Source organism: Chaetomium fimeti (assembly GCF_033439085.1).
Source record: "Chaetomium fimeti strain CBS 168.71 chromosome Unknown B0H64scaffold_6, whole genome shotgun sequence".
Taxonomy (NCBI): domain Eukaryota; kingdom Fungi; phylum Ascomycota; class Sordariomycetes; order Sordariales; family Chaetomiaceae; genus Chaetomium; species Chaetomium fimeti.
In genome coordinates, this window is record NW_026944334.1 from 439,231 (window position 1) to 465,279 (window position 26,049).

A 26,049-nucleotide genomic window follows, 5' to 3' on the forward strand; every position below is an offset into this window, starting at 1 on the left:
ATTAACCACACCGAATGCCGAATGCGCCACATGGACACTAGGTAAATGCTGCATACGACCTGCCTAATGACCCGATCATCGATTACTCGAACTAGGCGGCGAAGTTGAATGATGGGGGGGGTTGAAGACGCTCCCCCGTTATGTCTATTTGAACTCGCAGTTGCCCCGTCTTAGAACCCCTAAAATCATCCTCAACATCATCACCGCCATCCCACCCTTGCCTACCTACCTACCTTAGCTACCAACCCAAACACCCAACATCACAATGCTCACCCACATCCTCCTCCTAGCCGCAACCAGCCTGGCCGCTGTTGCCCGCGGCGCGGTCCTGCCCGGCACCACGACCGACGGCCCCGCGCCGGTGCTGCACGCTATCCCAGATGACGTGGCCAGCTTCAACGAAACCCAGGGCATCTCGGCCCGAGCGGTTGACCCCGCTGTGCGCTTCACCGAGTACGAGGGCCGCGCGTGCGGCGGCTGGGAAGCGCCGTACATGGCCCCCGACGGCGGCTGCTACCTGCTCCCGACCGGGGACGGGTTCAAGATCCGCGAGATCGCCAACACCTGCCGAGGTTTGTGTTTCTGTCGTTTATTGCTTTCTATATCGACCCTTAGTTGTTTTCCACAGCTCATAGCCTCATTCGAGTTGCTATAATGTCTTCTTATGCCGGGTGTGCGAAGTACAAACACAAAGTCGAGACTGACCTTCCCCGTACCATTAGTGTTCATCTACGCATCCCAGTCTTGCGATGGGGCCGAGTTCCAGGCCTACCACGGAAACTGCTACGACGTTCACGCGTTTTACAGCATCAAGGCCTTCTGCGGTTAGGCTGCGCTGCGCCCATACCAAGCTACAGGGAGTCGTTCGAAGGCTATCGTGTTGGGGAAAGTGGTAGGGAGTTGTTCGGACGTTAGGTGATGAGACGATGGGATATGGATAGTTTAGTATGAATGTTATCATTGGTTTATAGAAAGTTGTCTACCTAGGTAAGTTCTCTCCGTGCGGTTCTAATTTAGTAACCCCACCAGAAGCGTCAGAATAAAGGAAAATGACATAAAAGCTGACGAACAACCGATTGGGACATCAGTCTCAACTTGGAGTCTCAGACATGAAACCGTATCCTCGTGCGCGGATCAGGCGAGTCCTTGGCCCGGTACTTGGTGACATACAGCCCCGGGGGAGCCTCGAGCCCGATCCGCCTCGGCTTCGCCCGCACCACGTCGGCGAACACGTCCCTGAACTCCTGCGGCCCTTCACGCAGCTCGTAGACGTCGGTGCCGAACATGATGTTGATGGGGTCGTCCTTGACCTCCTGTGGCATCGCCGCCCGGATTCTCTCGTTCCTCTTTGCCACCCACTGCGCATGATCCTCGCCCGGGTCCTCGAGTTTGAGGTTCTCTTCGCCCCATTCCTCGGTCAGGTCCATGCCGTCGACCAAGTCGGTGAGGTCGCCGACGCTTTGCCTTTCCAACAGAGACTGGGCAAACAAATGCAGCTTTGGATACGGGAGGTGGTGCTGGGCACTGTATTCAAAGTTCTCTGGAATGCAATTGAAGCGCCAGTCGATGGAAGGAACAAGGTAGAAGTTGAAGAGAGGCCCGTCGTGGTTTAACCGGTACCGGGGGAAGGTATGGTAAAGGGAGCCCGACACACGGGCTTCAGCCCCTGGTTGGAACCCTCTCCACGCAGTATAGTTTTCCTTTTCCGGACCGCTAGAAAAGACGGAGTCGGCAGCGGCAAGTTGTTCGGTGGGTACACAGAATTCCAGCGCCTAAGACATGGGAAAGTCGGTCATCAGATGTCAGTAGGAAATAAGGTTCAGGAAGGGGGCATACAGAGCCGATTCTTGGAGCACCGTAATAACACAGCGCCTTGATTCCAATGACGCAGCAAGGGATTCCATGCTCCTCCAGGAGGTCGATGACCTTACGCGCCTGAGTTGCGACGCTGAAATTGCGCGGATCGGGAAACGGGAACCGCCCGTCCGGAGGGAGTTTTTCCATTTCCTTTTCCCATGCTTCCCGCCATACTTCCAAGTCCTGTCGCTGCCTTGGCGTGCCGGGGGAATCCATCCGTGAGGACATTGTAGACTGAAACGGCGAAAATAAGTTGAAAGAAACGTAAGTTCTGGAAGACAAAAGAGACACGATGGAAAGGTTAATGTGGGTCACCTGACCACTTCATATTTAGCAGCCGACCAAACAGCCACCACAACTCACGCCCTGTGGCACCCTAAACCTGTCACAACAGGCTTTGCTTTACAGACATTTGCATGACGAATTTCGCTGGACCGACAAAACCAGTCATCCAACTATCTATAAGGGCGTCCTACTTGGTACCCTTGATATTGGAATAAAATAATCTTATTTGATTCAAGTTCATTTTTATATAGTTTCGCGTATTTAATGGCTGTTAAGGTAGAAAGGGCATGAGCGTATAATGGGAGTTAGGGTTACATATAGTATTAGGATTTAGTTAACTGCTGTTAAACAGATCAAATTTAGTCAACTCCAATCAAATATTAGCCCAATCAAGTCAAATACGCCTTCAGATTTGGTTTGTTTGAGTTGTGGCGAGCCATGGTTGCTGTAAGTCGTCGAGATTCGTCTGAGATAACAGCCATGGGGTGCCCAAGATCATGAGTGCATGCGCCAATACCGCACAGCCCTCTGCCGACCCAAAGCCCAGTCAAGCGAGCTCTCTTAGAGCGCCGCGACAACACCAGCCACGGCGACGGCGGCCGCGGCCGCAACGCCCATCATGCCCGTCTCCCTCGGCACGCCGGCGGTGGAGGTGCTTGTGGTCTCGGCAGCGCCAGCCGAGCCGTCATCCGCGTCGTCGTTTCCATCGTCCGAGTCACCGTTTCCATTGCCCGAGTCGTCATCACCATCGTTGTTATCATCGGCATCATCATCACCATCGCCGCCCGCGCTGTTCGTCTCCGTCTCCTCCGGCGCAGTCGTCTGCGTGGCCGAAGCGCTATCGCCTCCGGTGGTGGTGGTGGCACCGTCATCGCCGTTAATGGCGTCGACCATGCCGAGCACGGCCTTGGTGCAGCTCTCGCCGTCGGTGATGACGAGGAGCTGGATGAGGGAGCCGATCTGGCCGCCGCAGCTCTGGGCGACGCTGCTGGCGGAGGGCGCAACGCTGGTGAGCCACGAGTCGGCGCTCTCGCGGTAGGTGGAGTAGGCGCTCGAGAGGGAGGCCGGCGGGGTGATGGCCGTCACGCTGGCGTCGCAGACCGACGTGAGCGAGTCGTCGATCTCGGTCGCCGTGACGGCGTCCGCGATCGGCGACGCCGCCGACACCATCCACCGCGCCAGCTCCCTGTTGCTGGTCTCGCGCGGGGCCGACTCGGCGAGCGAGGTGTACTCGCGCAGGCACTCGGTCGACTTGGAAAAGTCGGCCTCTGCGGACGAGGGCCGGAACTGGCGCACCCCGAGCCGGGCGGCGACCGCCTGGACCATCGGCGCCGGCGTGACAAGGGGAGGGTGTGGTGCGGGTGCCGGGCCGGCGAGGGCGAGGCTGGCGCTGGTGAGCGCTGTGAGGAGGGTTGTGGTGGTGTGCATTTTGGAGGTTGTAGAGTTGTGGTTTGTGAGAGAAGGCGCGTTTGTGGTCTGAGAGGAAAGATGGGAGATAAAAGGAGGAAGGAGCAATGACGAGTTGGTGAAGAAGATTTCAGGTTTGGTTGAGGTGGTACCTGCTGGATATTTACGCGTTTTATGGATTCGCTAATTTAAGCGGTGCGACCCTGTTCATGCAAGAGTTCCATACTTTCGGTCCCGTGGTAATTCCAAGGAAGCCTTGGAGGAGCGTCCCACTCATGCCGAGCACCTGCGCCTCACATTCGCCCCCTCGCACTCAAAAATCGGGCGGAGAGACTGAGGCTGTGAAAACAGGACGAACTGCCGCCACATGGAAGGATCGCGCATTCATGCATATCCCTACTACACTTGGTAATATATGCCTCCACGTGGAAATGCCGTTGTTCTAGGCAGGCGCACACCGCCCATCAATTCCATGGACACCGCCGGTGTAACCGCCAGTAGTGGCGAAGAGTGGGTTTTCCGGGCCATGATGTACCACAACCGGCAAGCGACTCCTCTGGACGCGCAATAGCCCGCCCGAGGACGCTATCCAAGTTGCGCCGTTGGAATACTCCTACGATCCGGGCACCTTTGACTCTATGGAGCCGTAATTCGGCCCGAACGGCTCCCCTCACGCGATATCACAAGCGTCCCTTATGGAACCCCGGTATCGTCTATCACTGTCCGTACCTATCTAGTGTATTTACGATTGGGATCAGATGTGTGCCAGCCACGACGCTGACTACAACACCCCCGATCGAAACCCAGGACGTCTCGAGCCTCGTCCTGGTGACGAGACCCCCGGTGCCGATGTACCTACTCCGGGCGGAGCCATTTGGAGAGGGTGGGCGCGCGGAAGCCTAGGAAGAGGAGCTGCGGGCGTGGCAGGCATGAGCCGTAGTGCTGAAAGAGAGTAACTCCTACGAAAGTATAGCATGTCAACGCCCTACGTTTTCTAGCAGAAAACCATCTTCTATTCCGTAGATACACCCACCAACTCCTGCCAGTGGTCAACCACAAGCCCCCGCCTCCCCTTTCCTACCTAGGTAGTTAACCAGTGAACAAGTGCACCGCTTGCACCTGTCATGCCACACCACAACTGAACACACCTGCCTTCCATTCATGCATCATCCCCAACTCTACCTAGGCAGGTGCAAAGACAGCCCCGGTGGGCGAGCCCCCAGAATGGCGAAACCCCATAAAGTCCCATATTAGCTGGAAGTTGCCCCTCCTGAGAGCCGTTATGTTCTGTACTGCGAAAACGATGGGGAATACGCCGAGGTCCTTATATGTCTCATTTCGGGGAAAGACAATGTCAATCTCGACCTGCTGCGGCGTCACTGGAGTCTGCTGTGCACACACTGCTACCACTGATGCGGCGGTTGCCCAAAACGAAAGTTTCATTTTTGCTGCCTGGTCAGGACGGGTGAGTTCAACGTTGTGGATTTACGGACTTGAGCACAACAACACTTTACGCCGGCAAGGTTGTAGATCTATAGGTATACACAGCATCTCATCTCCCGAGTGTGTTGGTGGTGGTCACCGAACCAACAAACGTAACCCAAGACGGGACGGCGGCAGAACCAAGGCAGATTCCGCGAAGGTCGAGGCGCCTTTCGCATGTCTCTTGGCATGGAGTCAGTTGGTGGGGAAGTCCGGAGTGTCCCCACACTAATTTCTCACGAGGTGCCGGTTGCCGGTGCGAAGAAAGAGAAAAACAACAACGATGGAAGAGACGGGTTCAAGGTAGTTCCATACCTACCTAACCTGGAATTTTATCGGGTCAGTTCCCTGTAAAGCGGTAAGGAGAGCTCTGTTGTATATATTATGCATTATGATAATAAAAATCCGTACTGCAATGACGAATAAGCACGTCGGCACATTCACCTCGTTTCGACGTTTCCTCGGTCATTGCACGGGTTACACCCACCCAGCGAGAACAACTGGCACAGCCAACAACAGCCACACGCGCCATTTTCCCGGGCTGACCAACCCTGCACCACTGTCACCGTCGCCCCCATCCCCACCACCGTTACCAGCACCTGCATCATCACCCGATTCACCCTCTCCACCATCACCATTCAGGGAATTCGCCGGCACCACCCCCGAGAACGTAAACCCCTTACCCGTCCCCTCCCCGTTCGGCGCCACGCAGTGCACCCTGCTCAAGCCGGGGCCGGACCTGTCCGACCTGTCCGGATCCATCGTCGCGTTGACCATGGCGGTGACAATCACCCAGTAGTTGAGCACGCTGGAGTCCCAGTACTCCCGCAGGTCCTCGGTCGAGTTGTAGTGAACCGTGTGCTCGAACTCCCAGCCGTCCGACGTGGTGACGGAGCCGTTCAGGAAGCGGACCGGCACGCCCGCGTCCGCCGGCACCGACACCGGGGACGCGCCGCCGGGGCCGTACCCCCCGCCGCACTCGTCCGGCGTGCCCATCCGGCTGCAGGTGGCGAGGGAGCCGTGGCCGCCGCGGGTCGCGTTGGCCGAGGACGCGATCTCGTACTCGTCCTCGGTGGCCTTTTCGAGCGCGGCGATGCACGCGTCCGAGAGGAACCCCCGGCACGAGCCGTCCGCGGCGAGCGGCTTGTTGTCCAGGTTGTTGTAGCGCTCCTTCCGGAGCTGGTTGGGGTGGCCGAAGTGCCACATGCACATGCCCCAGCTGGGGTCGGTGTCGACCACCTTGGTGCCGTCGTCCGCGTCGGTCTTGAGCAGCGCCGGCGGCGCCTCGATCGTCAGGCTGTACCCGACGAAGGGGTCCCTGTTGTTGAGCGAGGGGGAGTAGGCTGCCTGCGACATGTCGAGGAGGGCGAGGCGGAGACGCCAGCCGTCCATGGGCTCGCCCGGATACGGTTTCGAGACGTCATAGCCGGGGATCTTGTAGACGCCTGTGGCGTTGGAGGCCGCGACGGCCTCGAGAAAGTTTGTGGAGTTGGCGTCCCACGGGCCGACACGTCCGGAAGAATCACCGTAGCCCCCGAAACCCCGGGAGTATCCGGCGGTTAAGGGAAGGTTGGCAATGGCCAAGAACGCGAGAAACCCGGAAAACTGTTGTCCCGCCATTGCTGTGGAGGAGCGAGGTGGTGGGATCTAGGGTCGAGTTTTTCAACGCGACACGTCCCCGACTTTATATAAACTCTTGCGGCTTGGCTTTGGCTCTTGGCAGAATCCTACGGGATGCCCTCGCTTGTTAGCGGCGGCAAAGAGTCACAACAGGCCATAACTCCGAAACAACAGAATAGGGGGGAGCATGTGGGGTCCAAAACCCAAGGCATCGTGGAACCGAAATATACCTAGGTACGATAAGCTAGCGGTTTCTGTTTTGATAAATATCAGTCGACGTCTACGTGATTAGCAAGGTAAAGGTAATAATACATATTTTCAAGAAATTGTATTAAAGCTCAGGAGAATGGCTAGACTATATGGGATTCTATTCCGGTCGCTTTGTATCGGAAGTCCCAAAACGGAGACCGGTTCCCGTGAGGGGACCTGCCGGATCTGTGTACTGATATACCCCACTACCACCACCTCCAACACTTTGGTCCAGGTCCCATGGTATAGTGCCGGGACTAACTCTTCAATTCGAAACGGGACAATGTTTACTGACGGCTGCTTGAAGACAGCCAGCCCGTGTTGCAACACAACAGAAAAGAGGCCGTCTTTAAAGCCTCCACCCGTGGCGCATCCCAGAGGACAAACCCGAAGAGCGACCAAAGCCCCTGAGCTGCTTGCCCCCCGCGCTTGATTCCGGGCATGACTCCCCAATAGTGGTATCCGTAGTACCCATCAAAGGCATCTACCCAAGCGAATGGCACGGCCGCGACGTCGTCGCCATCGAAACGAAGGGCAGTCGGGAACCTGTATCGTTCAGGAACGCCATTTTCCATGCGCCACTCACCCTAGTAAAGCCGGTGCCAGATGAGGCTTATTTTCTCCTCGTCGCCCGCAGATCGGGACGTAGAGTTATCAACGTTGAAACATGAGGTTTTTTCAAGCGCCATCTGCCACCCGGCCTCGTTCGTCCTTTGCAGCCTCTTGAGGGATTCTAGCCAACCATCGAGCGGCAGAGTAAACCAGCTTTCCTTTGACATGTCGATATTCGGCGAATGAATGAGGCGATGTTCAAGTCTTTTATACAAGCCACCGACGGAAAAGATCTGCTGGACTTCCCATGGGCCCCACAGTTCAAACAACAAAGCTTTGCCGTTTCGGGCGTCCTCTATCGACTTGGCTTCGATCGCGGACGCGCCAGCGTGATAGCTAGAACGAGCCATCTGTAGCCGATAGTGTGCCCGAAGGACGCGGAGCCACTCCGAGCGGCTTGGGGCAGCCGTCAAGCCAGGTGGGGTTGTGGGAACAGACGATGGTAGGGCCTCGCGTTTGATGAGGTTGAATGCGCTGGTAATGTACATTCCGCTCAGTTCGGACATGGCCCGATACGAGCGGACCAGGCGCAATACATAGTCCAGCGGCAGCTGGCGAGGGGATGGGTGACCGTGGCCTGAGAGATACCCACCGTATTTGGTGAGGGCGGCTCGGTAGTCGTCATTGAAGTAATCGGGGGCAGCCAGGCCGAAAGCCTCGAGGTCGGAAAGGCCGAGGGCGTCATCGATGACCGGCCCCAGTTCGTTGGCAAGGGCTTGGTAGATGAGGGCCGCCTGTTCGTCCTGGAAGATGGCGTAGGTCCTGCGCGAGGTGAACGCCAGGGTTCGCAGATCGGTCAGGGAACAGGCAGAGGCGAGGATGTGGATGAGCAGCTCCGTTGGAAGGTCGAGGAACGGCATGGCAGTGGAACGTCCGGTCCGTATCGATGACTCGACCCTTGGTGGTTCCGAATGACGCGTGGCTTGCGAAGAAGACCAAAAGCCGTGGATTGTTAAGGTCGGTCGCTCGAGTTAGTGGAGTGTTGGATGGAATTGGGGGGGAACTGGAGGAGGTACTTCTAGGAAGTTCGTGGGAGGGCTCGACCGTTGCATGTTTTCAAGGCGGCGCCTCTCGCCCCAAGCATCCCTACTCCGCGTTAGAACAGACGGTTATAGACTGCTTGTAGGTTGCTTCTTCTAAGTTCTCCTGGGCCCACTGGCGATCAGACTGTCCCCACCAAATATTGGCGGTTTCCCCATTGCGTCACGCCGTCAACCGGCATCCCTTCTTCAGTTCAAAAGTTACATCATCAAGTCGCTCCAAGGCTGAGAGCTTTTATATAGGTAGTCTCCCTATATTTTGGTATTGCTATACTCGCAGCACACAATAAACGGGCATTTGACAGAACCACCGAGACTATTTTGCCGCACAACGCAGTAGCGTCACCTCGAATGGAAGTCATCTAGCAGTCTTGGGTTATCTGCAACGATTAATATGTACCTACCTACATCACTTTCAGTTTGATACTCCTTATGGCAAAGTTCCCCCCACCTCGCACCCAAGAGGTTCAGATATTGGACGGCGGCTTCATTTCGTTCAGCGTGCTGCCCTTAATAACCTTTTCAAGGTAAGAGGCAGCTGATGAGCCCTCCCGGTCTGTCATGAACTCGCGTGCAATGTCGACGAATGGCAACAAGGGACATTTTTCAAGAAACTCAGGCGCTTGACGACCGGCAGGAACTAGGGCGGTCGCGTTGGATGACTGCTCCCCTAAATCGTCACCGACATATCACACGAACGTCGTTAAAACCCAATATCTCATGGAAAAAGAGAAATCCGAAGGTGACATGTACCTTATGTACATACCCGACGCCTTGTGATTAGCTGTCGAGTATGTGCCGAAGTCCCATTGGTATAAAAACGTTCGACAACTCGATAGGCGAACAGGGGACCCGCCGCGGATCTCTTCCGTTACGCGTCTATAAAGTCGGAGTTTGGAATACCACTCCCTCAACCACCACCTAAAACTGCCTAGCATGGCCCTAAATCTTCCGTAATGACGACCAAGACTTTTAGGGAATTCCAACTCCCTAACATTCTAGATATAGTCCTCGTCGAGGCCGCCCATCCCTTCAGTGGTCTCTTACATGACTCTCTTCCTTTGGAAACCTACCCATTGTCTGCACCCGGTCACTATCCCAAAACACGTAGGCGCAGTCGCGAAGCCAATCGTCGCTGAGCATGAACGATTCTGTTACCGTATCGCTTGCGTTCTCACTGCGCCACGCCTGATATGGGCCAGAGTCGGTATCCTCGTCGTTAGGCTGACTATACTGATGTAGGGCTACCGATTTGCACCTCTGGTAAAAGTCCTCGTCACCGCCATAGACATCGAGCAGAACCTCAGGTAGCTCTAAGGCAGGTGCATCGCGGAAAGAAGCGCTGATGCCAGCCGCCAAGATGCTCCGCTTAGCCTTGGGAGAGGGGGCGTTGACCAAGTTGTATATGAACTCGACACCTCGAGATAGCTACAGTTTAGGCGTTATTAGTTTCATAACAAAGTAAGGGCTTTACAAGACTCAAGCAACGAACCCAAGAGTTTATCAGGTTCCTATCATCAATCTTGTCCTGCTCGTGGACCTCAAAACCGTCCGTGTGACGTTCGGCTAATGCTACAAGGCAGTGTCAGATCGCTGTAGCAGAAGAGCTACTAGCCCTTTTAGCATAGGCTAACGAACCTTGATCAAGCCTGGTCCCTAGGTACTGGTAGACGCAAGCAAGCTGCTCATTCTCCCAAGGGGGATGCCTCGAGAAGAACCAGCGGTTCATATCGTCATCGAATGCGCCGCACTGAAAGAGAGTATAAAACAACTCGACTCGATAGAAGGCGCGACAGAAGCGAAAGTGCTCGGCGGGAGAAAGTGGTACACTCGTCGATCTAGCCTTGTCCCTTGGTGAGATGCGCTTCAAAGCACAAACTGCAAAGTCGGTTACCATAGCGTCCATTTTGTCGTAGGTGCAGTTTATCTGTTGTACAAGGCCAACTGGTAGGTGGGTAGAGGAAGCGAGACGATCTGGTCGGGAATAGAGCTTATCAAGCAAGGTGATGACCGAACTCCCGACAAAGGGACGGGGTAGACGCGACGCTTCTGTCAAGGCGATCTTGTATGGAAGAAGGGCAGGCGCGATCTGGGGGCGGACGATCGAGACATCGACACCCTGGTTTTCCTTGAAGGACATGGAGAAATGACGACATTCAAGGAAAGCAGCGGCGGGAAACCAGTGATGGCCGAGTTTCCTTAGCATCGTCCGGCGGGACAGCCTGGTGACCAAAGGCATCGTGGCAGTTTACGGGGTGCGAGTGGTGGGGGTGTCAGGCGTAACGGCGGGAATGCAGAAGAAAAGTGAACGGGCAAAGCAGAAAGCAGGAGTTCGTGGGAATACCAGCGCTCGCGTTCTGGAGCCTGGACCGCACAGGCCGCTCCCTACTATAGGTAGTGGGCACGCTCTCGTTCCTTTGTGTCATCACTTGCCACGTTTGTTGCGGGGCCGCTCCGCGCCAGGCAGCTTTTCGTCTATCATAGATACCTTAGGTATGGAACAGGACACAGAAAACAGCCAGACAATCGAAACCACTCTCTTCCTACATCTAGCACAACTTTTGGAACTTTTACGATCGGCTTTTATATACGTTCACTTCCTCACTTACATCTACCCTCTCTTTTGCTCTATCGTTTCCGATGGACGAAAAGCGGCCCGATAAAGACCGTCATCGATACCTTGAAAGAGAGCGGCGCCCTCAACGAGAAGCTCGAATACCAACCAAAGCACACTATCCACAACAAGTATATGGAGTACAAGGCCGCTGATAGAAGAGCCGGGGAGGATAGAGTTGCTTATAACCAAAAGGCCAACGAACTGAAGGTCAACGGTGCACATGAGCAGGAAACGCACAAACAGCTAGCCCCATTGGCGGCGGCAGCCTATAAGAGCGCCAAGATGTATGTTTTCCCGGTGTCGAGACAGTTGTAACCGGAACTAATCATAGGGGGGATATGTCATTACATGTAGTCATGCCGACAAACGCCGCGCATTCAACGAGCGGTATAAAGACGTGCTGGTGGCCAGGGGCAGGGACATCTACAAGGGCCATGTAGAGGCGGCCAAGAACGCAGAGGCCAGCTCGAAGAAGTATGCGGCGAAGGCGCAGACGCATCAGAAGGACAGGAAACGTTAGCGGTAGTGGGCTGATGGCCCGACAACAGGTATCTGCGTTGTGTGCGGGGGTTCGACCCACGGAGATTGTTGCTCAGCAGCAGGATATTGCCAAAAAAGAAAGCCGAACTCGAAAGGAACCTAGAAGGCAAGAAATCGGGGGAAAAGAACAAATAAAGGGAAATCGAGTAAAAGAAGCAGAAGAAAAGAAAGGGGATAAAAGAAAAGGGGATAAAAGAAAGATGAATAAAAGAAAAGTATATGGAGTAAATCCACTATCTTTGGGATTCAGGATAGCTTTCGTTTTGTTCCTACAGTCAAGGACTTGAAGTTCTATAGTTGACATCTACTTAGAGTTCAGCTTCTTTTGTCCCTAAGGTGCTAGACAAGGTACATGTAACTTAGGTACCGAGGTAGCATATGGTTTCTTTTCTCTAGGTGGTACCTACCCACCTACCCTTTCTCTGCAGGTTTTCGTGGGTCAGTCAGTCGGGCTGCGAGTAGTCGCGCATGAAGGCGGTCCTCCAAGTGTTCCACGTCGTATTTTTGGCGGCTGAAACGGTACCTCATGTGCTATCCGGAGCACCAAGGCGTGAGGGGGCGGGTTGCCCAGGGGTCGATGGCTCAATTCGCTCCATCCCCGCACCAATTCCACACGTTTTTTACTTCTCTGGTCTCCAGTCTTCACTGACTTGCACCTCGCTAAGGCTGGAATATTACTAGCCCACACAAGCATGGAACCACAGGACATGGCACTGTTGTACGACGACATCGACAGCTTTGTGGCCAGTCCAGCCTCAAATCTGGAGTTGCGTTCGTTAACCTTGCGCCTCACGCAAACAACCTTGTTGTCGCACGAACCACAGGATGTGGAAACCAACAACTTGCAAGTCGAGCAAACTCTCACACGCCTCGCGGGCGCCATCGCGCCTTTGAACAGGCTGTGCGCCTTCTCCTTGTATGTCCCTCCACACAACTCGGGACATCACTTCGAAATCTCGCAGACCGCTATCGCTTCCATCATCGAATCACTCCCACAAAGCTGCGTGAGCCTTGAAATCGACACGGCCGGCCTCGACCATGCAACAACCGGCCCGGGGTCCGGGGCACCCATCCATCTCTGCGAGACACTCCGCACTGTCCTCCCCCAAATGCGGTACGCCCGTCTGAGCCTGCGAACCATGTGCTCGTCCCTATTCGGCACTGGGGCTGTTCTGCCCCAGAGTGATGCCTCACCCTACAACCCCATTACTCTGCCAAACATGCAGGGCCTTCTTGTAAACTGCAAACGTGCTTGGGGGACCGCACCAATCTGCGCCGCGTCAGCCCAAACCCCAGCCCCAACTCCAGCATGGGATTCTTGGGATTCCGTCACTCATGGCCTACAGACACTGGCGACTGAACCGGGCCGAGTAAGGCCTACGGCCAACCTCTGCGTGCTGACCTCGACGCCGCAGGACAATTCCGATAAAAGCAAATACGTCACTCTCATCAGGGCTGACATAGCCAGCCAAACCTCCCATGCCTTTCCCGTTGCGTTTGTCTCCCGGGGACCAACCGCGTGGCTCATGAGGACAGGAGAAGGGAGAGAGGTGATCTCATCAGACACGGCCGCACTTGTTGACGCAGCCGAGGGCCAAACGGGGTGGGCCACGGCCGGGAATGGGCTAAGGCTTCCAGTGCAACTGGTGGCGAAATGGGGACTGGAAACTAGGGAAAGTGCGCTCGACGATGGAAGCGTTTGGCGAGCTTCGAACCCGAGGAAGATGCATTTGCTTTGGTACAACGAGAAGCTGTGCGGTGAAAGGCTATTGGACGGCGAAATGCGTGTGGGAAAGTCATATTTGTCCAGGGAGCCGCTCGTTGAAAGGACCCCGGCGGGATGGCAGCGGCCCGATACGCTACTACGGGCTCAGCTAGAACCTCTCTAGGGAGGCAAGGAGGAAGGGACCAAGCGAAGGGATCATGGAGAGAGAGACGGAATGAAGTCCCGCATACAAAGTACCTTGATGCATGTCTCCCATGTCATGGCGTAATCCCGGGTGAGGGTAACACATGCGGAGACGAGTACGGACGAGCTTGACCTCGAGATGAATTACTTGGTACCTAATCCACGTGAAGGGCTTGGCTGCTGGTTGGCACGTGCCCGATTACCGATTTCAGCCTTATGGAGCCCTAACCCTGAAGAACTCGGGTAGCTTACCTAAATACGTTAGCGTAACGAGACGAAAGAAGCTTGTCTTGTGTCACGGTCAGACGGCGAAACTCAACACCGGCAGGATCTTCGGTTCATCGAGGCGCGTTGCCAGCGTCGCGCTCAACGTCACCAACACAACAACAACAAGGAAAAATTGAGATGCTGCAGAGGTGTCGTGTTTTGTCGAGTTATGCGAATCCCGTTGTGGAAATATCCCAAATTCCCATCGACCCCGGGCCATGGTTGACGAGAGCCGGGGATGACCCAGCGGCTTGCACCATGGTGACAGAAATATCAATGAACCCCTATTTTAGGTGCCGCGATGCCACATAGGGTGACATTGAAAGGCACTGCTTGTCACCCTTGCACGCGTGATGGAGGGGACCAGGCCCGCGCGCGTGGTCTCAGCCCTGTCGGCGAGCCGCAAAGCTTGACTGCTTTCATTTTCCTTCTTTTTTTTCCTTCAACGCGTTGTGGGAATTGGGACGGATCTGATTACCTTTCGTTCTCCCATGTATTTGCCCCGACAATCGTGATTTTGTTTTGTTCTGTATCTCAGATCTGATCCGCTTGCTTCCCGGCTTACACCACTCGCAGGCTTCCAACCGAACCGTGGACATGCCTCACCACGCTCCGTCGACATGCCTCAGCAACAAACCGCACGACAACCGTGTCTCAGATGCCGCCGTTCATTTTAATGGCTGCTTGCCTGCCGCGAGGTTGGGGCGCTTCTACGACAGCCTCAACCCAGAAAGCCAGCAGCGGATCGCGCGAATCAACGAAAAAGTCGCCAGCCTCCGCGTCCGTCTCGAGACAACGGAACGTGACTCCACGGCTGGTGCTCGCCTCAGAGAATGCAAGCACGCCATGGCTCAATGGCGCGCTGCCACTGGCCGCTCGTCCCAGCCGCACGCCGCGGCGTCCAAATCTGGTCCGGCTTCACGATCACAAACTCCGGCAACCCCTGCGTTTGGTGGAGCCACCCACCCGGCCGACATACACACCAAAGCGTCTGTCATGTATTTCAAGAACGGGCAACCATGTGATGTGCCTGACCTCGCAAAAAGCTTCCCACACCAGAAGATTCCCATGGCGGATTTGCTATGCGAAGACGAGACGAGAAACCCAATCATGAAGCCGGCCGAGGACAACGTCGTCCGTTATTTTCATCTTCCCGCCAACAACATGGCTTGGGTGGAAGAGGTCATAGCCCGTTACTACCGTGAGAAGCGACCGGAACCGGGGGGTCTTTTCCACAACGGCGGATCTCGGGGTCCCGAATCAAAAACCGAGATGGTCCTTCAGCCCGGATACTGGAGGGGTCAACAAAACTTCGACGCGAATTCCGAAGTCCACGCTAGGCATATGAGGCCTTTCTGCTCGGGCATCTCACTTGACTCAGTCAGCTCCGAACCAAACCCTAGAAACATGGTGTTATTCATGCCGTATCTGCACTGGGAAACGGACCGGGGACGGGTGCGGTCTGCCGAGATCACCAAAGAAGCGGGCAAGCACAATTTGAGCTCCATCGCCGATGTGATCAAAGAGGCGAAACATCAGTTATCTCACACTCAGACGGGAGACACAATTGCTGCCCCTGAATGGGCACCGCAACCATCCCCTCCTGCATTTGGAAACGTGGACAAGAAGGTGGCTCTCGGCCAGGCCCTCCGTGCCGCTGCTGCGTTGCTCGAGGCCATGGATTCGCATATGGAGGAGCAGCTCACGATGCAGTATCTGCACGCTGAACCTCCGATGCATCCCAGACGGACACTCGATCAGGCTTATTATGGCGCTTTAAGGAGCACCGGCACCAGGGACAGAGATCAGGTGGTGTACCGAGGGACCACCCCCCAGCCACATGATTGTATCGGAATGGACGCCTGCCCTCAGTGCAACGAAGACATTCGAAAGACGCCGCGGATATTGATGGTGGATCAACTGTGGTTATGGGTGCTTGATGAGAGTGAGCATGTCTTGATCCCCAAACCGTTCAGCCCACTGACACCACATCTTCTAGAGACTGTTATCACTAGTTTCCCACGCCGGTGGAGTAGGAACAGACCCGACCCCTCGGCCATCCACAAGAGCCTACGGATACGCCTCCGAAATGCGCGCCACGGTGAGATATCATCGGCGTATGACCTTGCTCTCGTCATCGTGGATGAAACCTCGCGCGTCTTCTTCGACAGAACCAAAATCAGCACAAAACAGCCCAACCTCGTTGAGCTCTTCAACGCCGCCATCCGAGATCTAACATACAAGCAGACGGCGGCATTCGACCAATTCCTCATTTACACGCACCTGGCCTCTCGTGATTACAAACGCCAGCGCCATGTCTCGACGGATAACTCGTCACAAAATCACTTGTTGAACATCAATCCGGAGGGCGAGCTACTCAAGGAGGTCAAGGATATCATGGATGAGCTCTACATCATGATGCGCATCAAGGAGCAGCAGCAGAGCGTAATGGAGAGCTTTGTCAAGCACATTCGGCGTGTTATCACGCCACTTGCCCGCTCACACCGGCCCGCCGTAGCTCCCATACCCGCTCCATGGGACGTCGCAGCACTCGAGCTCAACAGCCCCTACACCGATGACGTAGCCCACTTTCGCGAGGAAGATCAACGCCAAAGCGCCAAGCGGACCCTCACCAAAGCCGACATGCTCCTGCAAGACGTGGACGAACGCATCGAAGAGCTCCGCGCCCTCCTCCAAAACGCCCGAAACACATCCGTCGCAGTATGTCCCCCAGTCCCCGCCTCCCGGAATCATTATTCCCTCACATCCCACCCCGAAACACAAACACACACACCCACCCACCCACACACACACACACACACAATCCCGAGGAGACACACACACATACTAACACCCAGCACAGCTCAAAGACCTGCTCACCCTCAAACAGCAACAAGCCGGCGTGATCGAGGCGCGCGAAGCCGTCAAGCAGGCGCAACTAACCCTCAAACAGGGCCAGTCCATCATGATCTTCACCATCGTGACCATCATCTTCCTCCCGCTCTCCTTCTGCGCCTCCCTCTTCGGCATGAACGCCGCCGAGCTCAGCACCGACGCCCTCCTCCCGCTCGCCACCGAGCTGCGGCTCATGTTCCCCATCTCGGCGGGCATCATCCTCGCGTCCTTCCTTTTCGCCTTCTCGAGCGGCGTGTTTGCGAATAGTGGGGTGGTGCTGGTGCGCAGCGCGGTGAGCTTCGTGTGGAACACGGCCGTGACGTGGGTGGTGGTCAAGACGGGCCTGTACGTGGTGGGGCGGGAGATGTTGATTAAAGCGAATAGGCTGCGGGAGAGGGAGGGGACGGTTACGGGGGCGATGAAGGCCGAGGTGCTGAGGCGGGAGAAGAATATGGAGAGGATGCGGGCGGCGGGCCATGTGAAGGCGCTGGCGCGGCAGAGGGGCCCTGGTGCGGGGAGAGGGGGGAGGGGGAGCAGTGATGGGGAGGGGGCTGGAATGGTGATGAGTCCGTTTGGCGAGGGTGCTATTCCGGGAAGTCCGAGTCCGTTTTTGGGTGGCTCAAGAGAGAGTGTGGTGGATCATGATGTTGAGTTGGGGGAGAGGGTGTCGCGGAAGCCGAGTTCTCAAGTCCATCTCGTTTCGGGGAGATGATAGGAGAGATGAAAAGAGAAGAAAGGGATCGGCAATCAGTCTGGACTACCTAATAACGTGAAACTTAGCATCTTCACTCCCAATGTTCGCTGGGCACCCTTCCCTTTCGCAGTGGCTTGGCGTTTTCCCCCTATTTTACAGAATGCCCGTTGGGCCGTTTCCATGCTTTGGCGGCAGGCAGAGAGCACAGAGAATGGAACGTGACCATTACTCCACAGGCCTTCTTACTGGCCGGAGAACTGGGAATGATTGGCTTGGGGGCTCGTTCATCTCATCCACACTCCATGTGGATTGCTCACTCATGCGGACGCCCGTTGGTTTTTATTACAATCAGGAGGATGAGAATTTCACTCCAGCGTTTCATTCGTGGCAAATGAAACTTTCGAAATAATGATTTGAGATTGAGGTTGTTGATGTGAAATGGGAAGGCAGTCAATTACGTGCACGTTCCTTGAAGGGGAAGGGAAGGAGGGACTCTGTATTCATACCTCCTCCGTTTCAGCGAGTGTCGGGTGTTTCCCCTTCAGACGGAACGTCCATTTAAAGATTTTAAGCAAACCGAAAAAAATGGGAGGCACAAAGCATGCGCGGTGAGGCCTGCCTACCCCGCATAATTCTCAGCAAAACTCGTGTGCTCTGTTTGCACCTCTTCCTCTTCTGGAACCTTCAAAGTTCAGTCTTTCTTTCTGCACCACCAACAATCGACATTTCGGACCTTCCGCTCATCACATCCTGGTTTTGTATGTTGTATTTATTTCTCAAGCGACAAAACCATCAAGGACCTGCTTCAACATGTCTGGGTTCGAGGAATGGCGAGCCTCGCTCAGCCCACTCGTTGTCGACGTTGTCGGCGACTTTGCTGGCAGGGGCGTGTTTGCTATCCATGGAGAGGCGCTTCTCACCCATTGCTTAAGCAATGCACGGGTTGATTTCGACTGTGGGTATTCCAACCCCGCACCTCAAGCCTCCGTTTCATTTTCTCGCGGGCTCGCTGACAACCTAAATAATAGACGGCTTCCAACTCCTGCATCTCGTCCATGCTGCTGAGGCGTTCCTCGTCAAGCTAAGGGACCGAGGATGCATGTTCAACCTCTTCTGGTTTGAGAACGAGGCCGACGCCTGTATGCCCACCGAAATACGGACCGACAGCTCGCGTGCCAGCAAATACCGTCTTGCTCGCGCCGTGCTCATTCAGCATTTCTCCAGCCCGACCAGCCTCGGAGAGCCCAACGCAGCAAGGTTCAGCTATGTGTTCCCAAACTTCGAGAGCCGCCTTTTCCGCGAATACCTCGACAGTCATACCCTGCACTTCTTCCTCGGGTCCAAGGCCCATGATGAATCGTCAGACGTTGACAAGCATACCCCACTGGAAATGCTGTATCTGATAGCCTCGGCTGGATACTGCGTGGCATTCTTTGAAGGGGTCGAGTTCAAGAGTTCAAAGGTTCGCCGACCCCAGCGCTATCGCCCGTATTGTCCCTAACCACCGGATTATCCGCAGGCATACCTTTCCTTGACAACACCGAGAGGGAACGTCACACCTCTACCCGAGCGCGGAGAACACTTTGAGATCCCTTCTAGCCCCTCACCTCGTATGGCGGAGATGATGAAGAGGGCTGCCGAATCAGAGATTGCTGATGAGCTGACCGCGAGGGAGTTCATCTCCGTCTGTGCGCTCGCCACTGTGGTTTCTTCCATCGTCCAAGAAACTGGAGTAATTGAGGTGCCGCAGCAACGAGAAGCTGCCAGTGTTCTGCTTCATCTTGTTATGCTACGACATTGTGGTCTTCCGCAACGAAGCTTCGCCAAGCAAGAATCCGGTGCCATCGCAACAACCAACACCGAGTTTCTTGCCGAGTTCTTTCAAGCCGCCCGAGATGGACTCACCGCCTGGTTCGAGGGAAGCCTTGTAAACTTGCAATGGGACGCTTTCGACCTTTTCGATGGCCGCCTTTACCTCAACGTCTCTGCGGCGCTGTTTGGTACCCCGTTGCCACAAGAGCTCTCTCAGGGCTTCAGCCAGATGGTGAAGCTTCTTAGAGTTTTGGTCTCGAGCCGTGTTGATATCGACGCCTTGTTCAGCGCCTCGGCGAGCAGTATTGACCAGACTTCCCAAAGCCGGGACACTTCGCAGGAGCCATTGTCTACCGTGCTTCCTTTCAGCCACCCCATCATGGATCAGCTTCTAGCGAATGTCCAACTTCAGTCGACTGGGGTCACGTCCGACTCTGCGGTTTCGGAGAAGATATTCGAAGAACTGGCCCATTGGCATAACGCTAAGGCACCGCTTGACCCGAAGCACGTTGCCAAACCCAAGGGATTCTTCGCTAAAAAGAGGCATCAAGAGTTCATGTCGGACACGATCGCCTACTCAGCTAGCCTGACGGGCGCCTCTGGGAAAAACATCGACCCGGAAACCGTTATCGTCCAGGATTCGACGGCGAACCCCAAGACCTCGGCGACAGGACCTCACAGCACCAAGAAACCCGAAAAGACAGCGAAGACGAAGGGAGCTCCCAAGACCAATAAGCAAAAGGCGCACGAGAAAGCAGAAGCTCTGATGCTAGAGAAACAAGTTGTGGTATCTCGGTCGGTTGTTGCTAGTTGGAAAGAACGGTGTCTGGAATTCGCAAAAGAACCGTCCTTGGTCAAGCGGTATCTGAGAGCTGAGAAGTATTTCTTTGCTTTGTCGTCCTCTCACAGGCAGTTTGTTGGCGCTGAGGTGCTCCTGTATCTTGGTGATGTGTTGCTGCAGATGCAGAGCAGCCCGGAAATTCCGAAATCCGCTGGTAAGCATACACTCAACCTCCTCCTGTTCCCGGGATTGCCATGATAACCTCTGTACTCTGATGAACAGTTCCCGCCCTGCTCGCCATGGTTTGGTCGAAATGTAATGATGCCAGCAAGTTGCCGCTCACTGAGGATGTCGCTTCTCAGCTTCGGGCGATACACGAGTCTCTGGAGATCGAATTTCGACCTGATGCTGCTTTGTCTGTCGCAACGCGCCAACTTCCGGCTTTCAAGCCGCTTTCACTCAAGGGAAAGAAGTTACTACCGTCGGGCGCCACTTCACGCGAGTTCTTGCTTGAACATTGCGGACCGTACCTGGAACGGAGTTTCGACTCTGCGCCAGATCCCCGCGTTCCATCTTTCCACCCTGATGCCTGGCAACGCAAGGTCCTCGACGCCATCGATGCCAACAAGAGCGTGCTCGCCGTGGCGCCGACCTCAGCGGGAAAGACATTCATCTCTTTCTACGCGATGAAGAAGGTCCTGCAAGCGAACGACGATGATATCCTGGTTTACGTGGCACCCACCAAGGCACTTGTCAACCAGATCGCCGCTGAGATCCAGGCGCGCTTTTCCAAGCAGTACGGCAATCGGGAAGGCCGGTCTGTATGGGCGATCCACACGAGGGATTACCGTGTCAACAGCCACAAGGGATGCCAGATTCTGGTGACGGTGCCCTCGATTCTGCAGATCCTGTTGCTGGCGCCCGTAAACGCCAAGAAGCCTACGGACTTTTCGCGTCGGATCAAGCGTATCATCTTTGACGAGGTGCACTGTATCGGGCAGTCGGACGAGGGCGTAATCTGGGAGCAGCTCCTGCTACTTGCGCCGTGCCCGATCATCGCTCTTTCGGCGACCATCGCAAACGTGGATGAGTTCCGGTCTTGGATGGAGCAGTCCCAGAACCTCAAGGGGTTCGAGCTCGAGATGATCGTACATTCGTCGAGATATTCGGATCTCCGCAAGTTCATCCACGACCCGGCACCATCACTCTCCGAATTTACCGGTCTTGCCCCGGTCGAGCGGCTGCCTTACCCGGGACTCGACTCTGAGCTGACGGAAAGTGACCCAACACCGTTCCTGTTTGTTCACCCCATCGCGGGCCTCGTTGACAGGAACCGGGATACACTGAGCGACGCCAGCCTGGAGCCAAAAGACTGCTTGAGCCTTTGGAGGTGCATGAAGAAACATGCAAACGCCGAATACAAAATGCCCCCGTCCCTGGACCCAGAGGATGCGTTGCCAGAAGTTGTTCGGAAAGCCGACGTCGTTCGATGGGAGACGGCACTCAAGGACCATCTTGCCGAATGGATGCTCGATTCCAAGTCCCCGTTCGATGCCGTGCAAGAGGAACTGCGCGGCCACCGGTACTCGCGCTTGGTCAAGTCGTATACGGAACTGGGCTCCTCGGACAGCGGCGACGCTCCTGTCGATACCGCGGAGAAATGGCCTTTGGTATCGACCCGTTCTGTCTTCTCCCTGGTGACCGACCTGCGCTCGAGTGGGGCACTGCCAGCCATACTATTCAACTACGACCGCATGCAGTGTGAAGCGATTGGCACTGAGCTCTTTGATGTTCTGACAAGGGCGGAAACAAAATACCGGTCGACAAATTCAGCTTGGATCGCCAAACTGGCCGCGTTTGAATCCTGGAAAAAGGCCCAGGAGGCCGGTAAAGCGAAGAACCCGAAGAAGGCGAGTACTAAGCGTCGTGAAGATGATGGAGATGATCAGGGAAAAGCCAACTCGGCACGCGACGCGGCAAATCGTGATGTTAGCAAGTGGGAGAGTTTTGATCCCAACGCGCCACTCGCCCAGTTCAGCTTTGCGGACAATACCAAGATCACGAAAGAGGAGCTGGAGGGACGACTCCGGACCATACGTGCCGACTCCGTCCGGCAGCCCTTCATTGACGCGTTGCGCCGCGGTGTGGGTGTGCATCACGCCGGTATGAATCGACAATATCGCCAAGTGTAAGTCAAGTCTTATCCTACTCCTCTTTTTTCTGCTCTGCGCAGGCATTCGGTACTGACCAAGAGTTTGTTCCGTTTAGGGTTGAGATGCTTTTCCGAAAGGGTTACCTCACGGTCGTCGTCGCAACGGGGACGCTGGCCATGGGTATCAACATGCCCTGCAAGACGGTCATCTTCACAGGGGATTCCATCTTTCTAACGGCTCTCAACTACCGGCAGGCTTCTGGACGTGCAGGCCGGCGTGGGTTCGACATGCTCGGTAATGTTGTCTTTCACGACATGCCCCCGCACCGCGCGCTCGAAGTTATGTCCGCGAAACTTCCCGACCTGCGCGGCCAGTTCCCGGCTTCGGTCACGCTAATTTTGCGCTTGTTCATCCTGCTCCACGGGACGAATAACTCGAGTTTTGCTGCTGACGCGGTCAAGTCCCTGATTACACAAAATAGGCTCTACCTTGGAGGTCCGCAGGCCAAGATGTCCATTGCCCACCATCTGCGTTTCTCCATTGACTACCTCCGGCGTCAGAACATGCTCTCTGAAACCGGCGTGCCGCTCAACTTCGCGGGACTGGTAGGCCACCTGTACTACACCGAATCCGGCGCCTTCGCCTTTCACACCATGCTACGGGGGGGCTATTTCCACGAGGTCTGCGCCGGCTTCTCCCCGGATATGGGCCTGGCCAAATGGCGGGACATAGCCTTCGAACTGGTCCTGACGCTTAGCCACCTCTTCGCCCGCATACCATACACCCGCCCCCGGCAATCCAAGACCTCCCGCAGGACTGTCCTTCCCCCGCTACCCCAGAGGGCGCACGAGCTCCTCGCCCGTCACAACGTGGAAACCCTGTCTATCTTCCGCGGCTACGTTCACTCCTACGTAACCCAACACCTCTCCAGCACGCCAGACACCACCCTCCCACTGACCCAGCACACCATCTCGGCGAGCACGACCGCCCTGACAACAACGGGCCTTCCTTCCCCGCTGCCCCACTTGCCCCCCGTGACCATCCGCTCCCCATTCACCGCCCTCTCTGGCTTCGGCGACACCGACTTCGCCACCACGGCCGAGCTGTGCGAGACGGTGCGTGCAGGTGTCCCCCTGGAGGGGAGCGTCGTGCCAGGGGCGCCTGTTAACGACGGCACTGCCGAGTTCAACTCGTACCTGCTCGACTTCTTCAAGAACGGCGACGCGGAGGCGCTGAAGCGCGACAACCGCGTCGCGGCTGGCGATCTGTGGTTCCGGCTCAAGGACTTCTCGCTGGTGCTCGCTACTATCGGGGCCAGTTTGGAAGGGTTCCTTGGCGCTGGGGGTGGGGATGGGGACTTGGCGGATATGGAGGGCGGTCCGGAGGAGGGGGATGGTGGTTGGCAGGAAGGGGCTGACGCGGGAGCGGCAGGTGGTCTTTCGACGTTGGTGGTGGGTGCGGGGAAGAAGAAGGCGCCGGGCGAGGGTGAGAAGAAGAAGAAGAAGAAGGTGGTGGTGGATTCGTGGGAGGATGAGGAGGTGTCCTCGAGCTCGGAGTCGGAGGCGGAGTCGGAGAAGGCTTGGAGTGATGAGACGGAACAGACTGGGACTGCTCTGACGCGGGGTAGTAATCCGGATGCCCCGTCGCTTGTCAAGGTCTATCTGGCGTTCAAGAGGGTTCAGGTCGAGTTCGATGACCTGTTCTACAAGATGTGGGCTTGAGAAAAGACGGATGGGGAAGAGTTCATGTGTGGGTATTGGTGTTGGGACTTTGCGGTTGCTTTACTTAGTGTAGGTATTTCTCACGATCGTTAACTAAAAGGAAGGAGGCCAAACTCTCTCCTCTCACGAGATTTTCGGCCAGTGGGAGGTTTGCTAGGTTGGTTGACTTTGTGGGAGGCGCTGGAATCCGGTTCCATTCAAAGCCCGTGACAAGAAGGTTGGTTGGCTCCTTGGCTGAGCAAGCGCCTTGCCTCCATGTGCATTTTGAGACCTCCTCGGACCCACACGTCACGGCCGTGGGAGTCGCGACAAGACGGTGCGGGTCTGGGATGCAGCGACGCGTGTTTCCGCTCGCCGCCACAATACGGCATCACGGCATCTCTCCTTTTCCTCTTGCGGTCAATACCTGTCCACCGCTTCTTGAGCACGGAACGATTCTCGATTGTTGGTATGATGTGGCTGTCGATCTTCGCTGTAAGCGGGGCATAACTACTATGGTATGGTGCTTAAGTTTTTTCCCCCTTGGTGGGTACCGACAGGGGGACCCGGTCCAGGGGGCGCCATATAAAATACTCCCAGTTTACATAGCAAAACACTGTTTTTTTCACCAAACACCTACCGACGCATCTGCAAAATACCTCGCAATCAGGACTCCCCCTATACTACCCACCTTACTGCCGAAGTAAAGGTACATATTTATACTCTTTACTATAATGCCCCCTATACCTAGACCGAAATTGTTTATATTACTGGCTATTCGAAAGACTAAGTTCGTTATGCGATTCGATCCAATACTACAACCGTTACCCTACGTTCCGGTCGGCTACATACCCTAAATACCTAGCAAGAGGAGGAGCTTATTGAATTTGTTTATTCTTCTCGTAAGACTAGAAGAATGAGCTTTTTACAGCTATCAATAGTTCTCTTCGGAGCGATCTTTAGGGTCTGGGCAATCAAGAGAGCGCTCTACCGTCTGGGCTTTCGTCGGTATACTGCGAGAAAGAAACCTCCTATTTCTAAAAAGAACCAACAACTTCGATTAACTTAGGTATATAAATACCTCAACTAGACCCCTAAACAATAGATAAAGATCCTCTAGACCAACGAAACCTAGGTTAAGAGTAGCCCCTATCGAAAAACTTATATTATTCGGTAAATTAATAAGGAATAGAACCTAACTTATATTGTTGAGAAGTATCAATATAAAAAAGGTTAGATATTCTAGAGCTACTTTACTAGTATAAAGAAAGGTCTAGGAATCTTCTAAGAGAAAAGCTAGGGGATAATTAATATAAAAACATACCGGGAATATACTCTTCCAGTTATTTATAGCTAGATAGATCAGTATAAAGAGGATTTCGGAGAGGATCTCGTTCTTATACAAGACCATGCTCCCGGACATACAGCTCACGAGACTCAGCTGGATATTGAGGAACGAGGAGTTCGCGTTATCCAATGGCCGCCTTTCTCCCCAGATCTAAACCCGATTAAATCTTATTAGAATTAGATAAAGGATTTTATCGAGGATAAATACAGGATGGAAGAAAATCCGAGTTACAACAAACTTCGGAATTACGTTAAGGAGGCGTAGGAGGAACTTCCGGAGGATTATTTCGGGGAACTCCTGGCTTCAATGCCACAGCGTTGCCAGGCTGTAATTGATGCCAACGGTCTGCATATCTGTCACGAACAGCCAACGAGGGGCGTGCTGGAGACATGCCACCACGGGGCGCGGGCCGCCCCGAGCCAATCACCGGCGGCCAGCTGGGTGCTCTGCTCTTGGCACGACAGAGCACGCTACGCTCTGGGTGCTCTGGCACAGAGCAGGGAGAGCACGACGCTCTGGGTGCTCTGGCACGGAGCATACAGAGCAAGGTACGGAGATACCTCAAGACTTAGATAGTATATAGTCACTCGTTCTGGAGAGCTCTGGGAGTTCTCCAGTTAGCAATCACAACTACAGTTCGCTACAAGCTCGAGAGCCTACTGTTGAGACAAATCTTTGTTGTGCACCCTTTGGCTGCACCGAACCTAAGCACCCTTGAGAGAATACCTTCGACCGATACTGAACCCTAACAGGACGGGTCCAGAGACAGGTTCGTCACACG

General features: G+C 55.1%; 10 protein-coding genes across 10 annotated transcripts; 5 read left to right on the forward strand and 5 right to left on the reverse strand.

The window, feature by feature from the left end:
- Positions 1-265: 265 nt before the first annotated feature.
- Positions 266-829, forward strand: B0H64DRAFT_444249 (uncharacterized protein; the record flags this gene model as incomplete). The annotated part of the gene is made up of 2 exons (XM_062806767.1): positions 266-572; positions 723-829. The coding sequence occupies 2 exons, from the start codon at positions 266-268 to the stop codon at positions 827-829; spliced, it is 414 nt and encodes a 137-aa protein (XP_062656452.1).
- A 110-nt stretch (positions 830-939) lies between these two features.
- B0H64DRAFT_403136 (uncharacterized protein) lies at positions 940-2,166 on the reverse strand. Its single transcript, XM_062804284.1, has 2 exons — positions 1,837-2,166; positions 940-1,772 (listed from the first exon to the last, which is right to left on the reverse strand). Exons 1-2 carry the CDS (start codon positions 2,083-2,085, stop codon positions 1,104-1,106), a joined length of 918 nt encoding a protein of 305 aa, XP_062656453.1. The 5' UTR covers positions 2,086-2,166; the 3' UTR covers positions 940-1,103.
- A 198-nt stretch (positions 2,167-2,364) lies between these two features.
- On the reverse strand, positions 2,365-3,742 carry B0H64DRAFT_403137 (uncharacterized protein). The gene has a single exon (XM_062804285.1). It carries the CDS (start codon positions 3,568-3,570, stop codon positions 2,704-2,706), a length of 867 nt encoding a protein of 288 aa, XP_062656454.1. The 5' UTR covers positions 3,571-3,742; the 3' UTR covers positions 2,365-2,703.
- A 662-nt stretch (positions 3,743-4,404) lies between these two features.
- Positions 4,405-6,651, reverse strand: B0H64DRAFT_444253 (uncharacterized protein; the record flags this gene model as incomplete). The annotated part of the gene is made up of 2 exons (XM_062806768.1): positions 4,405-4,508; positions 5,715-6,651. 2 exons carry the CDS (start codon positions 6,649-6,651, stop codon positions 4,405-4,407), a joined length of 1,041 nt encoding a protein of 346 aa, XP_062656455.1.
- Positions 6,652-7,171: 520 nt separating this feature from the next.
- B0H64DRAFT_363203 (uncharacterized protein) lies at positions 7,172-8,372 on the reverse strand (the record flags this gene model as incomplete). Its single annotated transcript, XM_062801792.1, has 2 exons — positions 7,172-7,446; positions 7,597-8,372. The coding sequence occupies 2 exons, from the start codon at positions 8,370-8,372 to the stop codon at positions 7,188-7,190; spliced, it is 1,035 nt and encodes a 344-aa protein (XP_062656456.1). The 3' UTR covers positions 7,172-7,187.
- A 1,178-nt stretch (positions 8,373-9,550) lies between these two features.
- Positions 9,551-10,831, reverse strand: B0H64DRAFT_476570 (uncharacterized protein; the record flags this gene model as incomplete). Its single annotated transcript, XM_062808159.1, has 4 exons — positions 10,191-10,831; positions 10,045-10,124; positions 9,626-9,980; positions 9,551-9,582 (listed from the first exon to the last, which is right to left on the reverse strand). The coding sequence occupies exons 1-4, from the start codon at positions 10,789-10,791 to the stop codon at positions 9,551-9,553; spliced, it is 1,068 nt and encodes a 355-aa protein (XP_062656457.1). The 5' UTR covers positions 10,792-10,831.
- A 203-nt stretch (positions 10,832-11,034) lies between these two features.
- B0H64DRAFT_203660 (uncharacterized protein) lies at positions 11,035-11,749 on the forward strand (the record flags this gene model as incomplete). The annotated part of the gene is made up of 2 exons (XM_062799301.1): positions 11,035-11,453; positions 11,524-11,749. Coding segments are annotated over 2 exons (585 nt in total), but the record flags the coding sequence as incomplete, so codon positions are not given.
- Positions 11,750-12,321: 572 nt separating this feature from the next.
- B0H64DRAFT_403144 (uncharacterized protein) lies at positions 12,322-13,791 on the forward strand. The gene has a single exon (XM_062804286.1). The coding sequence runs from the start codon at positions 12,402-12,404 to the stop codon at positions 13,596-13,598; it is 1,197 nt and encodes a 398-aa protein (XP_062656459.1). The 5' UTR covers positions 12,322-12,401; the 3' UTR covers positions 13,599-13,791.
- Positions 13,792-14,294: 503 nt separating this feature from the next.
- B0H64DRAFT_203666 (uncharacterized protein) lies at positions 14,295-17,762 on the forward strand. The gene is made up of 3 exons (XM_062799302.1): positions 14,295-15,830; positions 15,885-16,606; positions 16,749-17,762. The coding sequence occupies exons 1-3, from the start codon at positions 14,483-14,485 to the stop codon at positions 17,490-17,492; spliced, it is 2,814 nt and encodes a 937-aa protein (XP_062656460.1). The 5' UTR covers positions 14,295-14,482; the 3' UTR covers positions 17,493-17,762.
- Positions 17,763-18,185: 423 nt separating this feature from the next.
- On the forward strand, positions 18,186-24,106 carry B0H64DRAFT_203668 (uncharacterized protein). Its single transcript, XM_062799303.1, has 5 exons — positions 18,186-18,429; positions 18,503-18,936; positions 18,994-20,281; positions 20,350-22,255; positions 22,336-24,106. Exons 1-5 carry the CDS (start codon positions 18,285-18,287, stop codon positions 23,939-23,941), a joined length of 5,379 nt encoding a protein of 1,792 aa, XP_062656461.1. The 5' UTR covers positions 18,186-18,284; the 3' UTR covers positions 23,942-24,106.
- The last annotated feature ends 1,943 nt before the right edge of the window (positions 24,107-26,049 follow it).

Bases quoted from the DNA above. Each gene is read 5' to 3' on its own strand.
- B0H64DRAFT_203666 (XM_062799302.1), top strand. From the start codon at position 14,483: ATGCCTCACCACGCTCCGTCGACATGCCTCAGCAACAAACCGCACGAC. The intron at 15,831-15,884 runs GTGAGCATGTCT...CACATCTTCTAG, and splicing joins GTTATGGGTGCTTGATGAGA to AGACTGTTATCACTAGTTTC. The intron at 16,607-16,748 runs GTATGTCCCCCA...CACCCAGCACAG, and splicing joins CCCGAAACACATCCGTCGCA to CTCAAAGACCTGCTCACCCT.
- B0H64DRAFT_203668 (XM_062799303.1), top strand. From the start codon at position 18,285: ATGTCTGGGTTCGAGGAATGGCGAGCCTCGCTCAGCCCACTCGTTGTC. The intron at 18,430-18,502 runs GTGGGTATTCCA...CCTAAATAATAG, and splicing joins TGCACGGGTTGATTTCGACT to ACGGCTTCCAACTCCTGCAT. The intron at 22,256-22,335 runs GTAAGTCAAGTC...TGTTCCGTTTAG, and splicing joins AATCGACAATATCGCCAAGT to GGTTGAGATGCTTTTCCGAA.
- B0H64DRAFT_403137 (XM_062804285.1), bottom strand. From the start codon at position 3,570: ATGCACACCACCACAACCCTCCTCACAGCGCTCACCAGCGCCAGCCTC.
- B0H64DRAFT_403144 (XM_062804286.1), top strand. From the start codon at position 12,402: ATGGAACCACAGGACATGGCACTGTTGTACGACGACATCGACAGCTTT.
- B0H64DRAFT_403136 (XM_062804284.1), bottom strand. From the start codon at position 2,085: ATGTCCTCACGGATGGATTCCCCCGGCACGCCAAGGCAGCGACAGGAC. The intron at 1,773-1,836 runs GTATGCCCCCTT...CCCATGTCTTAG, and splicing joins GTGCTCCAAGAATCGGCTCT to GCGCTGGAATTCTGTGTACC.